At 37.4% G+C, this 14,434-nt stretch overlaps 1 protein-coding gene across 2 annotated transcripts; it reads right to left on the bottom strand.

Annotated features, from left to right (window-relative positions):
* Positions 1-1,445: 1,445 nt before the first annotated feature.
* Positions 1,446-14,418, bottom strand: nphp1 (nephronophthisis 1). 2 transcript variants are annotated; one of them, XM_066671190.1, is made up of 19 exons: positions 14,204-14,417; positions 13,222-13,347; positions 12,323-12,441; positions 11,556-11,805; positions 11,298-11,399; positions 11,030-11,121; positions 10,767-10,809; positions 10,182-10,266; positions 7,501-7,595; positions 7,209-7,337; positions 6,338-6,412; positions 5,925-6,035; positions 5,160-5,242; positions 4,954-5,030; positions 4,120-4,222; positions 3,665-3,777; positions 3,391-3,464; positions 3,251-3,295; positions 1,446-2,882 (listed from the first exon to the last, which is right to left on the bottom strand). In XM_066671190.1, the coding sequence occupies exons 1-19, from the start codon at positions 14,267-14,269 to the stop codon at positions 2,634-2,636; spliced, it is 2,037 nt and encodes a 678-aa protein (XP_066527287.1). In that variant the 5' UTR covers positions 14,270-14,417; the 3' UTR covers positions 1,446-2,633. The 2 variants fall into 2 exon arrangements, with proteins under 2 accessions (XP_066527287.1, XP_066527295.1); XM_066671198.1 differs by lacking the exons at positions 1,446-2,882; positions 3,251-3,295 and having other exon boundaries at positions 3,391-3,451; positions 14,204-14,418.
* Between the last annotated feature and the right edge of the window lie 16 nt (positions 14,419-14,434).

The raw sequence follows: 14,434 nt of genomic DNA on the forward strand, positions 1-14,434 counted from the left end.
CAGACACAGAGAGAACACTCCAACTTCTCAAAGTAACCTGAGGCAAGGGTTCAGGACCTAAATTATAGCATGTGTTTTTATAACCAGATACCTGCCAAGACTTAGAGACCCAAATCATTTACTTCTCTCTGAGCTACACTGCTCTTTCCCCCATTCAGTCTTTGCCACCAAAAGCCATGTTACACATTTCCTAAAAGTAATTTTAAGCCACATGCTCTCCACCATTTTAAAACTTGCCCAAAACAGTGAACTGTGAGCCGCACCCACTAGTAGATGATTTGCAGTTTGCCTCTTTATTCCAGCCCATTTGGTTTGAGTTTTCTTTATTTTCACATGTCTGAGCATGATGTACTCAGTGTATTTGTTTTGTCCTTGGATTTCATTGATGTGATTTAATTTTTATTTTTTATCTTTTATTTTGCAGTACTCACAATTTTGGGGACAGTGTCTTGCTTTGCAGCACCGCACTTATATAAACAGATGTGAAAGGAAAAGGGATATGTTTATCTCATACGCAACCCCTTTCTCTCTACGTTGGAGTGTGTCTCAGCATTTTAAAACACAGAAGCCCAGACAGAATAAAACCTTTAATAATCCTGTTATTTCACAAATTTAATTTATAGACAAACTCCTAGTTAATCCACTTACAAGCCAAATACACCTTTATCTATTTTATTCTGTGTACATGACTTGGTGTCACAAAACTTTTACCTTCACATTACAAATAAATTCCTTGTCCCCATCACTTCTTTTTGCTGCTTTTTTTATTTTTTATCTCTGTTGTCGAACAGTGAAGGATGGGTTCCCCTCATGAGTCTTGCCTATAATCCTTGCCTGTAATCATTATCCAAGTTCAGGGTCGCAGTGGGTCCGAAGCCCATCAAGAATCACTGTGCGCAAGGCAGGAACACACCCTGGAGAGGTGCCAGTCCATCTACAAATGTATGTTTTGGACCAAGGGAGGAAACCGAAGCACTAGGAGGAAACCCACATAGACACAGAGAAAGTAACTTCACAGGAAAAGGAAAAAAAAAAAACACCGTAACTTAGATTTTGAGGCTTTACAGTAAGTTTCTGTTAAGTATACAACTTCTGACATCTTGTTGGCAGAAATGACTGGGAATTAAATGAAGGGTGGTTTCTGGTCCTGTAGTACCAGAGTACTACCATAAGATTAAGATCATGCTCATTTGAACCTATTTAGATCTGATGCAAAAGGGCAAAAGAAATTTCTTCGTATATTCTCCATTTATTCACCATCTGCCCTGCTTTAAAAAAAAAAAAAAAAAAAAAGCAAAAAATAACAATAGCTTTTTCATGGTCAGTCCAAAAGCAAATACGAGGCCACCTGCCATTGTCTGGCAGTTAGTGTTAGCACGCCCAGGGCTTAAGGTGCACCCACTGTGCACAAACACACATTATTTGTATAATCTCTAAAAAAAAAAAAAAAAAAAAAAAAAGTACTAAAATATTAGGTGCTCTGGAGCAGCTGCACATGAGTCTGATAATCCTCTGGACTGGCGACTGGAGCAGTGGCTCTATGTCCTCTGGAGTGATACAGGTCCATCCAATACGTTTGGGAAGAGAACGGGACAAACCCTCAGTTAATCCTCTTGTATCCAGGTGAGAAACGTTAGATGAGCAGGTGTATTAGTCACTGGGGATCGTAACCAGTCAAGACTGCACACACTGAGACATAATGTTCGCAAGGTGCAGTTACACAGGAGCAGGTTGTCCAAAGCTCCATTGGGCAATCCTTAATTGCGTTTGATGACAAAAGCAAAAGCTAAACCTCTACATTTCCAAAGTGATTCATTCTATAAGTATACATGAGGGTGTGTGTGGGTGTCCTCATGTTATTCTTCCAGCTTTGGCGATTTGGATTCATACAGGGCCAAACGCATCACAAATTATTGCCACTCCTTGGGATATTTAGGTGAGGTTTGTGTGATATAATGCAAGGTTTATGCGCTGCTCTATGAGAATGGAATGTGTGGAAAAAAAATCTAAGTGTATGCGTGTGTGAAAGAGGAGGAATGAATGGAGGAGGAGGAGATGTAGGTGTGGCACTGGGATGGGAGTTAAAAATAGTCTGTTATTTAAGCAGTCCCATTTCTCCTTCACATCAGTGCTTTTCTAACTAAAAGGAAGTGTGTGTTCTTGTCACACACCCTCATGTGTATTTTAGTCTTACACTGTGCTTTTCTCCACTTAAGTCACTTGACAAACAGTACCAGTATATTAACGGCAATGACATTGATTGATGCCCTGATAAAACAACCTTTAAAATGATAACTCTGCAAAAAATATATTCCATGTACCCACATTTTTATTTAAGCAGTGAGGCTGTATGGCATCTGAGGATCTTTAGTTTTGTACTAGCAATGCAAGGCTAATGTTGCTAAGTAATTAGAGCGCATATCAGACCATTATTAGGAACATCTTTTGTCCATTTTTATAATATAGAACTGAAAGAGGTGAAAGAGAAAACTTTGGAAACATCTTTTTAAAAACAACCACTGGCAAAAAAACAGCTTGTCAAGTAATAAAAAAAGTCAGAGGCCTGTGGGTCATTTAGCACAGTGTTTACTGCTGATGGGTAAGTGTATGTAACTGAATTCTGTAGTGACTGGTCAGTGCCAGGCCAAGGTCAAGAGGTCATAGGTGACCTGAGAGATATCGAAGGCTTTGTGTTTGTGATTGGGGGCCAACATGGATTCCATGGTGATCGTGTGGGTAGAGCTGTAAATAAGACGGGCTCGCTGGGTCTCTGCGTTCTCATCGGCCCAAAGAGGCACAGACATCTCAGCTGAGTACAGCAGAGGGAAAACACTGCTCATAAAAACACTCTCGAACAGCTTCTTCCGTGCTGTCACGTCCTTCTGGAAACACACATATTTTAAATTTATGACATACAAAAGGGATAAATCACTGTTATATAATTACAAAACATTAAATAAACTATATTAAAAAGGTACTCTGAGCAATAATTAAAAGGAATGCAATGAACCGAATTAAATTATGAAATTATCAGGCTACAGAATTAACTACAGTCAGTAAAAATGTCAAGATCAGATTGAACCCCATCTTTCCTTCAGGAGAGAAATTACAATGGGAAAGTGTATATATTGCTCCAGGGCTCTGTGTTTTCCCAAGCTACCCTGCTTTGGGGTACAATCTACTACTTTTTGAACTTGTGAACTTTAAATATTCCTTTTGATACATCTACAAACTGCAGCATCACACACACCTTCTCAGACCTCCTCAGGTTGTTTTCAGACTCCACCCATGATTTCTGGAAAATCACAGAACAGCTTGGACACTCAACAATGACATTATCAGTTTTACAGAACTGATTATTTTCATGCGTTTTCATATGGGAAACATTACCTTGAATGCATCCATTAGATCAGATTGATCTAGAACCTCAGGGAATGTAGCTAGAACTGCACTGCAGATTAGATCTAAATGTCAACATGGGGCAACCAGGTAGAACCAGTCAGAAAGTAATATGCTGCTTTACATAGTTTTGTACTCATCTGCTCTTACTAATTACTAATTTAAACCAGGAAAGTTTGTGTTGTCTGACAGAAGCACAGAAAGCATCAAAATATCTAATATGATGGTATTCTAGAACCAGGCTTAAGAAACTGTGCTGGTGTACCTGCGTTCTGCATCGTGACCCGATCCAGCAGCAGAGCATCTGCAAGCAACTGTCTGTACAGAGCCAAAATGGAAACTGTGGACAGGCAGCCAAGCATAGTATCAGGGAGCAAGCTGAAAGGACAAGAATATGCAATATATTAATATTAATAGGTTATTTAAAAATGAAATGCACCACGTTTAAACAGATTTTGACTACTGTATTATATGTTAAAGATATAGTTCTGTGTCTTTCAACTCTAACAGAATTTAATCTCTCTAGTGTTTTATTCATTCAATTCCCTCTTTCATCTATGATTTAAGCACTTTATCCGTTGCAAGAACTTAGAGAAAATGTTCCCTTTTTAAGACTTTTTTTTTTTGGACAGAGGAAGCTAGTTTTAGTTTAGCAGTGGAATGGCAAGATACTAGACAGAAGAGAAAAGGGCCGTAATGAATTGTATGTTGTCTGCATACCTGAGCTGTTCCCTTGAATGAGTGTTTGGGGATTTGAGCTTGACAATGAGTTTGGGTAACTTCCTGGACTTCAGCATATGATGAAGCACACCAGTGCTTGTGCCTAAAACAGAGTTGTAAATGAGCTGGGCAACATGGCCAAACTTTATATCACAATATATTTCTTAATTTCGGTCAATGCCGATATTGATATGAACAATAAAAAAGCCACCAATAAACTGCCAATAAGTGAAAGCAACATTACATCACCAGGAATCAACAACCTCTTGTCTTTGTCAGTATTAATATTTTAAAACTAACTTTAAAACTGAGTGAAGTGAACCGATGGCAGCGCCCTGTAATGACAGTCAGTCAGTGATCAATGCCGTAACTTATGTATATAGAAATATTGAAAATGTGTATAAATATCATATCATTTTTATTGCATCATTTTATACCTGAACATTTATTAATCTTTATAATCATGTGTAGGTGAATCTGCATTTGCACTATAGAGGTCGACATCATGACATCACATGTTTGTTGTGAATTTCTTGAGGTCATCAATGGGATAAAATTACTTTTTTTTTTTTTTTTTAAGTGATTTTGCTTTTTAAAAGGTGAACAATTATGTGATTCATGAGAACACCTACCGAGTCTGTTTTGTGAACAGGTTTCCACAACCTTTTGCTTAAAGGGTGTATATCCATCTGAGCAATTCCATGGGATTGCTAATTAGTGCAGTATTATATATAGAGAACCCTAATTATTATGTTTCCTCAATATCTTAATGCACAGCATATATATTGTGTTGTTATGTTTTTGTGATATCACCCACAAAGTTTTAAGTATTACCTCTTTTAGAAGATGTGGTGTCTATATTAGCCTCAGCCTCATATGGAGTCCCTCCATGCACAATGAGTTCTTGTGTTCTAAAAAAAAAAAAAAAAAAAAAAAAAAACACATAAACACACACACATACTCAGAAGCATAAGACGTGTATTTCAGAGTTGTATTTATTGTGTGTGCCACTTCCAGCTAGATGCTACAGGAAGATGTACCTTAAAGGTATAAGAGCTCCATTTTCATCAAAAAGTTTGAGAAAGTCCCATCCACAGCTCAGATCACCTCTCTCTCCTGTGGACTAATACGCAACACAGTATCAGTGCAGATATCAGGCCTTCAGAGGGTTTCAGATTTACTGAAGTCTGCACAAAGTGTGCCCAACCCTGTTCCTGAAGTTCAGAGTTTACTTTTGGTCTTAATGCTACTTGATTCATTCTGATAATCGCAGGTTCTGATAATCATATACATTATGCAACTGCAGGTGTTGTGTGACAATCCGGCTTCTATTCACGTATGCCATATATATGTGATTCTGATTTTGACTGATGTTTCTTTAATTTAAAATGTTTCTAACTGAACATATATTTTTAGAAACAGACAAGAAATGAAATAATGAATTTCATGAATGAATATTCTCAGACAAAATGTAGTCGGTGTAGAAATTCAGCACAGCACCTGTTGTCTAAAATGGCTGACCGCAATTCAACTAGACAGTGAAATTGTGTTCGTTTTTATAGTTCACATAAAGTCTGAAAACCCACATTGAAGACCTAGATGCTGTTGGAATAGGTCTAGTGTATGGCAGCCTTGTAACATTAGTGCTAAACTAAAGATGCCATTTAAAAGCTGTAATTGAATTACAGGACTCAGAGAGGACTCCAAACAAACTGAAGGAATATGGATGGGTGAAATGTTCATGAGAGGTGTGTTAAAAGCCTTTAGAAATACATTTCTGTAACTTTGAAGCTACTAATGAGTACATTTCTGATGTAGGTGATGCCCAGCTCGAACAGAATCCCCAGATCCGAAGAGCTTGAATCACACCGGAAAAAACAATCTCCATCCAATAGACAGGGTAACAAACTGCTCATCTGAACAAAGACACACACACAGATATCACTTAAACCTTTTCTGTACAGATATATTGTAAAAAATATTGAATATATATAGTGTTTGTACTCAGTGTATCAGTTGTATATCAGTGAATGTGTGTCTTGGTGTGTATTAGGGCCCTAGCAGTACTGTGTCAAATAGGAATACACATTTTTATGAGCTAAATGTTCTGACAAACAATTATATTAATGAACATATTTTTCCAAGTTTTTAGGGGTTTTTTTTGTTTGTTTTTGTAATTCTCCATTACTTTATGTTCCAATGAGCGCAGGTTTCTTACCCTTGGGGAGAAGCTCCAGGTTTTTGGGCTGCTTGGATTATAAGTTGCTCGCACAGTGTGTATATTACTTAAAACCTGAGAAAGAGAAAATAGATTTAATAAAACTATAGGTGAAACTATTCAAGCATATCTATGTACACATTGTGATAAGAACAATGCGGTTAAGCAATCTAGGTTTAAACATCAATGCTGAATGGGTCCAGTCATAAAATCTAGTGGCTGGAGTGTGAACGTTCTTTTAAAATATGGCATTTGCACAAGTATGAGGAAGTCAGAAACATACACTGTGTCACAATACCTGATGAAACTGTTAGGCAACAGTTTGCATAATCAAATGGTAGTCTATTTTATTAAAATGTGTTGTGTTTGATCACTTAATTATTATTTAATTTGTAGATCTGGGTTTGTAAATTAACAGTTGGGCAAGCTCTAGAAGCTCAGGAATTTGTTTCAAATGGCCGATTAGCTAGCTAAACTTTTAGATTGTGTTTATCTAATAATCAAAGCCCTAAACATAGAAAAGTCTGTCCATTCAGTGGCCATCTTGGTAACACTTTCATGGAGTTACTTCCACTCATATGTCAAATTTCAATGAGGAGAGACCACAAAACTATTGTCCATAGGAATGTTTCAAAGCAAATAATTAAAATGAATTTTAACATATATTTTAATATATATTTAAACATATCACTGATGAAAATTAATTCAAAGTTCATAAACAAATATGCAGTTAAACTTTAATCTTCTCTTCCACTCTATGACATACAGACAGCAAGGCATTGAGAACCCCATAATAAAAAACTAATTGTCTTATTTCTACAGGTGTATATTCTTTTGTATATTTGTGTTTGTGTGTGTATTTTTGTATCACCTCAGTTCCATTAAAAGCGCACAGACGGATGTGTCGGCTAAGAACATGGAGCCCTACCCCTGGAGATGGAATCATTCTACAGCTCCAAAGAGTCAGGATTAAACACACTCGAGATGAGCGAGCGCGAACCTACACACACACACAATGTAAATCAGTGAACTTTGAGAATGTGTACAGTCACTTTGGCTTGATTGCTCACACAACTTATACACAGTAAAGAGCAACAGGAATATGTGTGTGTGTGTGTGTTTGCATTTGTGTGTGTATGTTAAAATATCTTGTATTTGGGTACCTTGCCAGTGTCTGGGTCTAGCTGGAGGTCTTTAAAACAGAGCTCTGATTGGCTGAGTTTGGGCTGTATGTAATGACTGGCTTTGTATGAAGTTCCTGCACAATCCACACAAAAAGGTTTAAATGAATTTTCTGGAATCAGAGTGTTTAATACACTGTTTTAACATGATGCATATCTGCTGAATCTGTAATGTATAGTCTGTTGTCAGGGATGCCTTATATTTAGAGAAGGAAAAAATAATAGGGAGAGCCTGGCTTCACTTATTTTAAAAGCTAGTGGGATTTTTTTTTTTAGATTGTACCATGAACTAAAGCCAAACGTTACTGACATCAAGATAAAGTGCATCTGAGAGACTAATCCCTTTAGTTGATTCTAATGACTATGGTTATATTAATAATCAAATTAAATTATAAAAATTTATTTAAAAAAAACAAACACTGTTACTGTTCTCCTACACAAGTTATTTCAAGTTATTTATACCTACTCCTAAGTTATATATTACTACTCCTAGAATGTGCATTTTGAATCACACGTGGGACTATTTGAGTGAGTCACACGACGATGAACTGTGACCTATGACACAATACATTAACCCAAACCTCTGTTGACATTTACCACAAATGACGCAGTGAATGTGTGCACATCCCCACAAAACTGTAAATAGTGGCATTTAGTCTCAGGATGAATCGCTAGGTTTGTGTACAGGATGCAGGCAGAGAGGGCTGCCAACATACATAGCAAGTAGAAAGTACAGATTTCTACAGCTCTCTACTTCTCTGCTTCATATTACCGCTTCTAAACAGAAAACCAGAGTTTGTGCTTAGTTTGGGCTGTGCTTGGTTTTTGCTGTAATTCTGTTGAACTGTGTAAATAAAAAATGATATACGTATAACCTAGGTAATCTAGGTTTCTAGAAAATTTCATTTTGATTTTTGTGCTTTACACTAAAAAATGTCTCCCTCCATTGGATGATTAGAGGTTTGGCTCTTTGAAATATTAATTGGGTTTAACATGGTTTAATTATTACCAGTTATTAAAGTAATCACTATTTTCTTCCAGCTGATTGGTATAATAAGAAAATTCTGCCTCTTTGCTTGTAAACCAGAGTTCCATAAGTCTAGGCTGCTGAACACCAATTGAGCTCATGGTCACACACATTTGCTTTGTGCAAGAAGAGCTATTTAGTGAGTATAATGTGTCAGTAACAGCTTTCTACTGTAAAGATTCAGTGTTCTTTTGAGCACTGAGGCATGTTGTGAGTTGGTGAAACCAACATGTCGCTTGGAGCAAGTGCTCACAGCGCTCAAACGACCTGCTCTGGGCGCTTAATATCAATGAGTTACAGAGGCACGGTGACTTTACAGAAAAACAAGGCCACACATCTTAAGACATAAAAAATGGACATCAAAATATACACAGTTGAATCAGTGGAGTTCCACAGTAACAATCTCTGCTGCATGATCCAGTGAAACCACGCCTCAGTGGCTCTTGTGTTGGAACAGTATTGATAATAATGAAATATTATTTCATAAAAACAAGATGTTTATCTCATAATTACAACATAATATCTTGTCATTTTTTATCATGCATGGCAGCAATATACTTATATACATAAAAGATCAATCACTTCTAAACGCAAATGTGAGGCTGTTTGAAAGTTAAGTCAGTGAGCTATATGTAAAAATAATGAACACAAATTACTTGATTATATTTTATCATTGGCGGTAAGATCTAAAGGTGCTCTATCTGCTCTATTTGTTTGCTGTGTTTAGTCTTTATCTTTGTCTAAATCTGTTTTTTCTACAGATGGTGGTGCCAGCTTGCTGTTATGGTCAACGTGAGATTCAAACTGCCCAGTCAGCTGCCACAAGCATACAGCACACAAACCACTTCCATGTAATATCTACTAAAGGTGCACAATCAATAAGTATTAAGAAGCTAAGATTGAATCTGAATTTTGATCATATACATTGACAAAATTGGGATATACAGATACAAAATACCACTTTTGTTAGAAAAATAGGAATTTCAAATACTATTAATATTTTCAATATACATCATAAGTCATTATCTGTATTACTTTGTTGAGATCCACCTTCAGAAATTTTGTGGGTGCTCATTTTGACTTTTACTAATACCTTGTTGAATATCTATTAAAACTTGAATATAACAGATTCCATGCTTATTGTACATTAATTGATCTTTAAACCAAGAACTACACCTAAATGTCAATGTAATTATTATAAGTTCAGTTTGTGACTGTCTGAGCATTAATCTGGAAATAGAAAACTGGCTATAAAACATTTTTCATTTTGTCATTTCACTTTAGTCAGTTTTATAATTTTCATTGAAAGTAGTAAGGTTATACCATCAGACTCAGGGGAACATGATGGCCGTCTTTGACTGATCAGTGAGATTGTGTGTCATTGCGAAGAGAATTAAAAAGAAAACATTTCTGACTTTTGCACTTTTTTTTTTACGTCAGTTAAAATACTAAGATACACTTTCACAAATCAATCCCATGATTGAAAAATATGACACTAATGCTGTTGATAGTCAACTGACCTTCACCAGATGTTACTGCCCTTGCCTTTTTTTGGTGTAGGTAGATGTCTATATGTATAATCACTGCTATCTGGCCCCTGTGACTATTATTACAGGGGCCTATAATCAGTACTGACCTTCCTCTAGAAGCTTGGACAGAGTGGAGGGTCTAAAGCTTGGAGGAATGGCTCCCATTGCAGACAGCACATCTGTCGCATCAATCTACAGATAAAACAGTAAGAGCGTGAACACAAGAATAATACAGACGTCTTGATTACAATTTAAACTGTTATTCATTTTTTAAAAATCATCAATCCAAATGTTCCTCCTTGCAATGATTAGTTGGCTGTTTGCATAATGACAAGGCATATTTTAATGATAAATTGTATACCTCTCTCTTACACTACAGTATAGAGCAAATATGTAAATTGCTGTTAAATACACTATATGCGCTCATGCTTCTGGAAAAATGTTCAAACAATGATTTTTTTCCTAAAATGAAGGGAGTTTACAGGGTGTTTGTCCCCCTCTACTCTGGGAAGGCTTTATACCAGAGGTTAGAACATTTCTGAGTGGATTTGATAATAATCATCCACAAAACCTTTGCAAGGCCAGGAACAGATGTAGGATGAGTTCTGGCACTCTGACTCATCTTCCAAGTAGGTTACTGTGTCTTCAGCTGTGAGTGATACATACTGTTTACATACTGATTAATACTGTACCTCAGTAATGGCTTTTTGAACGGAATCCCAATTGGATGCAACACTAGATGGAAAAATGACAGTCAGTTAGGCTAGAGAATGATATTATTGCTACATCATCTTTTATTCTTTCTCACTTATTGTTATATATCCAGAGTTTGGGGCTTGCTCATTCTGTGGTAAAACAGACCAAATACGGTGTGTACACAAAATAGGATAACATTATGCCTTCGTGAAGGCAAACTCTGTATTTTTCCGCCCTCTGGTGGACACACATTACTCACCTTAGTTGGCCTTCAGAGGTCTCATTTTCATCCTCATGCCCTTCATCACTCTCATCCTCACTTTCCTGCTCTTGTTCATGTGAGGAAATGATCTAAGAAAACAAAACGTGCTAGATGAACACATTATGAAAATTATAATCATTGGGAACTTTGAAAGACATAATGAAAAACTGTTCCTAGAGGTATCATATATGAATTTAGTCTCATTATTTGAAGCACCTTTGTAATATATGTGTTTGTGTGTGTGTGTGTGTGTAGAGGAACCAACCTTGAGGTAGTTCCTAGGCACCAAGCCCTTGTTTCCATTTGCGTCTTGGGCGAGCCACCATCCATCCCCATTCTTCTGGAGGATTCTCAGAACAGCCCCTTTCTGCAGTGACACCAAACATACTGAGTTCAGTCAGTACACAGTAAAGCACAGTGATAGATAGACTGATCGACTGATTGAAGTATTAAAATAGTAAATAATAGGAGTGATACACAAGTTTGAGTGGTGCAGCGGTTACATCCCTGCACCTAGGTTTACCTGTATAGTAAGGTCTCCTTCCTCTTCTCCCATGTAAGTACTGAGAGCCACATAAGCTTCAGTTCCCTTCTGAGTCACAGATATCACTTTCTCTCTATAATCAGCTTTATCTTCATCTTTGTTCTGATCGTCATCAGCATCATCATCATCGCCCTCTGCAACATCTTCATCCTCTTGGCTTTCGTCCTCTTCTTCGGTGTCTTCTTCTCCCTTGTCCTCCTCTGGTTTCATCGAGCTGGGCCCTGCATCCCTGGGAACACAATGAGAAACAGCACTGTGCAAATGGTTTAAGGCTAAGCACCTTATTTTAAAACCAACTATTTAAGCAGTAAATATGTTGATGTTATGCATGATATATATTCACGCATAAAGGTTTGACCAGTTGTGATTAACTGACAAGGTTTAGTGATTTTGTATGTGAAAATAATACATTGGAAATGTGTTAATTGAATAAACACATATGAATCATGCCCTGCATTGGGCAGTGGAGCACTGCTATGATGGAGCTCGGTCCAAAACCTTTAGTAAGTGTTGCAGTGATGTTTGTGATCCAGAACTAATCATCCAACATCAGTACCTAACTTCTAACCTAATTCTTGTGTCTGATCCCAGTCAAATCCTTAAAATGCCTTACCAGGGGTGTAGAAGCAGTAAATGCAGTAAAGTTGCACAAAGTACTTAATAATACACTTCATGTCAGAATAAATGTTGGATGAGCAGGTGTCCATAGACTTATAGGTCACATAGTAAGTAACAAAAATGTATACTTGTCCTGAGGCTGGAGTTGAAGAGTGAGACTTTTCAGTCTGTCTTGTAAAGTCCTGAGACGCTCTTCTTCTTCCCTTTTACGCTGGTCATAGTTCCCTATTGGTGCTGACTCATCTGCCTAAGTGAAAAAAATAAGAAACACAGAGAAAATGGGAGTGTGGGTTATGTCTGTTTAAGCCAACTTTACAATCCAGGCAAATAACAGTAAACTAATTCTGTTTGTGTATGAGAGAAAAGAGGGGGAAGCTGTCGCCTCATCTTTTCTGGTTACTGGTTTGTGTATACTAGAATGTTTATTTTGAAAACAGAAGAAAGGGTCTACTCTGAATTGTGCACTGTCATGGATGCAGCAATGCAGTGGAACATTCAAGAGAATGTTATCGCATGGATAATGCAAGGCATATGATTGCAACCGCAACCATGAAATGGATTAAGTGGCAAAGGAGATGGTGATATGATTGCAGCTCTAGGAAAGCTGCCTTTTGATCACCTGTCCTTCACTGCACAGATTATCCAATGTTCTATCCAAGTGTCTCTACAGAACATTTGACCAGCCTCGAGCGAAAGGCTAAAAATTTGTTGAGCATTTCCATTAAAGTCCACCAACAGAACAGAACTAGCACCACACAAAGTTGCAAATGGGCAAAAATAAAATTCACTCATACAAGAGGTGTCATTACGATGGAATTCAACTTGGAAATGTGTACGTTTGTCCAAGCAATGGGAGTGAGTTGGAGTTGTTTCCTTCCCTCCTCCAAAATAAACAGTGCAGTTTCTGTACTGCTGAGCCCAGAGTAGCATTGACAGAGGCTCTGTTCGCTCTATTACAGGTCAGCGGTGCATCACAATGAGTTTGATTCCTCTAAGTTATTACCAAGATAATATAAAGAGATATTACCTTTGTTAATTTCTTGAGCTTCTTCAGTGTCTCTGTCACTGTGTTTTGCAGATCTAAACACTTCTGTAATGTCTGTGTTCTTTTTGATTCATCCAGTTGATTCACATCCCGCAACAAAGCATCCACCTACAACACAAGAATAGACTACTGAATTCACCAACAGCAATAGTATCGGACCATAACGAGTTAAGCCAGTTTGGTGTCTATTATGAAAAGTAATAGAGTGGGATATTAAGGAGACAGAGGAGGAGAACACTGCACGATAATTAACTTTTTTTTAAATATTGTTTTATTTGTATGAATCCTTTCTCCTAGTTTGGTGGTCTCCAGTCTGGTGATAATAATGACTCCTCTGCACTTGCACTTGAGTTAACATTCCTGAGTTATCCATGCTTTTAAAAACATCGTGAAATATCTGACATTTCAGCATTTAGATACTGAAGCATGGGAATATCTTCATGTTATTCTTCACCAAACACAGAACCGTGACAAGTTCAGACAAACTAGCCGACGTTAGTGTTTTGCCATATCCTGAGCCCCGGCACATAATGTAGGCAGTCTTTTTGGTAGCTCTTGTGGCTGCCTGACTTAAGACCGTCCTGATTCGCTAAGTAGTGCTAAGTCGTATTTAGGCAAACAATGTAAAATTTCACTTGGGTTGAATCGTCAGTTTATCTGATTTTATGACGATTCTTAATTTAAATGTTTATACTAAAACACGGTACTTATATATTGTTAGCAGTCTAATGTGTCTTTAAATTAGCCTTAGCAAGTTAGCTAATGCAAAATGTAATAGTGTGCTAGCTAAATGTCACTATTAAATGCGTCCACAAACATCACGAGATCCTACACGAAAGCGTACAAATATATCCATACATATATATCCTCGCGTTCAAACAGACACGAAGCAGGGGTGCAGTATTCGCCGGGATACACGATTTGGCACCAAACTCGGTCTATGGAGATCTGACTCGATACAAACCCTTTTTTTAATATCGTCCGTTTCCTTCTGCAACGTTTGCAGAGGTCCTTTTTTTCGGGGTGACATCCTCACAACACTTCGGCAATATTTATATCCATAATCAACAGATTAGTGATAAGAAAATGTTAAAATCCTCAGAAATGAGGCCTGCTCCAGAGTCGTGGGAGGACGCTGCTGTCCGTTGCTAATAGTGATGATTGACTTATGTACGAATCGGCTCTTTTGAACTGA

The sequence above is a fragment of the Hoplias malabaricus genome, chromosome 1 (genome assembly GCF_029633855.1).
Source record: "Hoplias malabaricus isolate fHopMal1 chromosome 1, fHopMal1.hap1, whole genome shotgun sequence".
NCBI classification, from domain to species: Eukaryota; Metazoa; Chordata; class Actinopteri; order Characiformes; family Erythrinidae; genus Hoplias; species Hoplias malabaricus.